The sequence below is a fragment of the Colobus angolensis genome, unplaced genomic scaffold (genome assembly GCF_000951035.1).
Source record: "Colobus angolensis palliatus isolate OR3802 unplaced genomic scaffold, Cang.pa_1.0 Scaffold53, whole genome shotgun sequence".
In the NCBI taxonomy this organism is placed as follows: Eukaryota; Metazoa; Chordata; class Mammalia; order Primates; family Cercopithecidae; genus Colobus; species Colobus angolensis.
The window spans coordinates 3,779,456-3,782,659 of record NW_012118821.1 but is presented as its reverse complement, the minus strand read 5'-3'; the positions used below and the strand labels follow the sequence as shown (position 1 = coordinate 3,782,659).

At 50.6% G+C, this 3,204-nt stretch overlaps 1 protein-coding gene across 1 annotated transcript in view; it reads left to right on the top strand.

The window, feature by feature from the left end:
• The first annotated feature begins 1,617 nt into the window (after nt 1-1,617).
• The window catches only part of TAF1B (TATA box binding protein (TBP)-associated factor, RNA polymerase I, B, 63kDa), an 84,585-nt gene continuing 82,998 nt past the window's right edge, over nt 1,618-3,204 (top strand). Inside the window, exon 1 of the mRNA XM_011960921.1 lies at nt 1,618-1,818. Within this exon, the coding sequence (XP_011816311.1) occupies nt 1,801-1,818 (18 nt within the window). The 5' untranslated portion in view covers nt 1,618-1,800. The remainder of the gene's footprint in view (nt 1,819-3,204) is intronic.

Below are 3,204 nucleotides of genomic sequence, written 5' to 3'. Positions count from 1 at the left end.
TGTGGTATTTGTAGTGATGCCCCTACATATTGGTTAGTGATGCTACTGGTATCAGTTTATTTTTATTTTCTTTGCTCCATTGCTCAGACTGGAGCACGGTGGCCCGATTATAGCTCACTGCAGCCTTGAGCTCCTGGGCTCAAGCAAACCACCCGTCTCATCCTCCCAAGTAGCTAGGACTGCAGGTGTGCACCACCAAGTTGGGCTCTTCTTTTCTTTTCGATCAATCTTTCCAGAGTTTATCGAATGTATTAGTCTTTTCAAAGAGCTAATGTTAGTTTGTCGAGACTCTTTTCTTAAAAAATATCTTTTAGGCTGGGCGCGGTGGCTCACGCCTGTAATCCTAGCACTTTGGAAGACCGAGGCAGGCAGATCACTTGAGGTGAGGAGTTTGATATCAGCCTGGACAACATGGTGAAACCCCAGCTCTACTAAAAATACAAAAATTAGCCGGGCATGGTGGCACATGCCTATAATCCCAGCTACTTGGGATGCTGAGGCAGGAAGGAGAATTGCTTGAACGTGGGAGATGGAGGTTGCAGTGAGCTGAGTTTGTGCCATTGAACTCCAGCCTATAGAGATGAGGACTCAATATGTTGGGCAGGCTGGTCTCCAACTCCTGCCCTCCAGCAATCCTCCGGCCTTCACCTCCCAAAGTGATGGGATTACAGGCACCAGCCACCACAGCCTCTGTGGAGCCTCTCTAGCAAAGCTTGCTTTCTCTACTTTAAACATTTCCTTCATCCCATTAGTTTTGTTTAACCTTTTTTCTAATTTCTTGAGATATATGATTATATCAAAAGATCTTTCTTGAACATCCCATTTCAGACTGAAACCACTCTCCTCTTTTTCTCCTTGGCACTCACCACCATTTAACATACCACGTATTTTCCTTATTTATTTTTGTCTCTCCCCATCAGAATGGAATCTCCATGAAGGCAAGGACTTTCATTTACTGCTGAATCCCCAGGATCCAAACCAGTTCCTGTTTAATAAATAAAACAAGGAATGAATTTGTTAAATGAAGAAACAATAAGAGCTAAATTTATTGAGCAGTTACTATCTGAGACTCAATTATATTCACTCATGCATTTATTTATTCAGCTATTTACTTATTTAGAGAAGGGGTCTCGCTTTATTGCCCCGCAGGTCTCCAACTCCTGGCCTCAAGCAATCCTCCCAGCTCAGCCTCCCCAGGATTACAGGCGTGAAACCACCACGCCTGGCGGTGACTCAATTATAAGGGGCTCACAGATAACATCTAATTCTTACAGAGAAGGAAACTGAGGCACAAGTAAGCAGGAGAGCCATGATTAGAAACCTAGGTCTAACTCACAGCCCGTGAGCTTTCCTCCAAGCCCCGAGGCTTCCCCTTAAAAAAGCCAGCGAGGAACGAGACCCGGAGGGCAGAACCCACGGAGGGCGGAGCCCACGGAGAACAGAAACCGCGCTCGCGAGCTCGGCCTTGCGCGGCCCCCTGCAGCCAAACGAGCAAGTCGGTCTTGGAATGAATAACCGTCGGAACGGAGCTTGATCGAATCACTCAGCAGTAGGCGTCGCCCACTTTCTTATTGGTTGGTTTTGGTTTTCAAGAGTAGGAAAGGAGGATAGTCAGCTAGGGGGGCTGCGGGCTTTGCGGAGCCTCGCCCCCGGGCGCGTCGGTTCCCTGCCGCGCAGGCGCACGGAATCCTCTGCGCGGATGTCGCGTTTCCGGCCGAAGGGCTGCTCCCGCCTCTCCCGGAAGCTGCGCTCGCTACCCAGGTAACGGGTCCCGGCTGTGGAAGCCTCCGCGGCGCCGCGATGGACCTCGAGGAGGCGGTAAGGAGACGGTGCGCCTGGCGGGCCCCGACTGCTGGGGCCGGAGAAGCTGAGGAGGAGCGGCGGAGAACGCCTCGGGTTGGGTCGGCCACCGGCTGGAGGAAGGCGGGGCGGAGGGCTGCGGGGCGGGGTGACGACTGGGCGCTGGCCGGCCGCATGCGCGCGCGGCGTTGATAAAGAGGCTGGAGTTTCTGGCTCGGCGAGGTTGTGGGCGAGGGAGGGTGTGGGGTTTGTCGTTATGGGTGTGTTTAAGGATGAAGTTGTGGGTTTTGTGGGGTGGCCACCCACAGGGCTCATCCTCGAGACTGGACCACCCACAAGTTCCCTTTAATGCTGGGGTGGGTGAAGGGGGAGCAGGGTTTGGAACCTGAGATGCCCCCGGGTAACCCCTGTCGGTCTCTCCGGGAATCCTCGCCACTGTCCCCCGCAGGGATTCTGAATTCGGGTTTGGGAACTCCCCAAATTGTCCAGCTGTCATTCATCGTAGTGTTAGTACGGGGTCATTGAACACTTTACCAAGTTGCCAAAATTAATTTGGCATGCATTTTTTGGTTTTAGGTGCTATGTAAAATGACACATTTTTGTTGTTTCTTTTTGAGACAAAGTCTCACTTTGTCCTCCAGGCTGGAGTGCAGTGGCACTTCACGATCACGGCTCACTGCAGCCTCGACTTCCTGAGCTCGAGAGATCCTCCCGCCTCAGCCTTCCAATTAGCTAGTACTACAGACGTGCGCCACCACGCCCGGCTAATTTTTTTTTTTTTTGGGGGGGGTAGGGGCAGGGTCTCACTATGTTGTCCAGACTCGTATTGAACTCCTGGGCTCAGGCGATCTTCCTGCCTCAGCCTTTGCAAAGTGCTGGGATTACAGGGGTGAGCCCCCGCACCCGGCCAAATGGCACACACTTTGATGGTATTAAATGGTACTTGATAATTAGATCCACGCTAACAACAAGTCAAACTCCAAAGGGTTGGAAATCAGAGAATTAGGCCTGTATATACGGAAGCAGTACGGCCTTATAATAGGGGCTTAAAAAATGTTTATTGAATGATGGTTGGCTAACTTCTGTAAATGCTAGGCTGATGAAATTAATAATTGTAACTCACCATTAGCTAGTGTATACCCAGACTAGGGACCATGTCTGGTCTGTTCTGCTCACCATTGAATCCCCAGTACTTAGTAAAAAGCCTAGTACACCCAGAGTTGATACTCTTTATGCTCCCGAGTGAATAAATCGAAACTTGAAATCAGTACAAATCTAGTTCCTCTGTGGTCTGCGCTTTTAGTGTCCTGGAGGAGTTCCAAATGGTATTTGCATTTTTAAAAAGTCTTCTGGGGCTGGGCGCGGTGGCTCAAGCCTGTAATGTCAGCACTTTGGGAGGCCGAG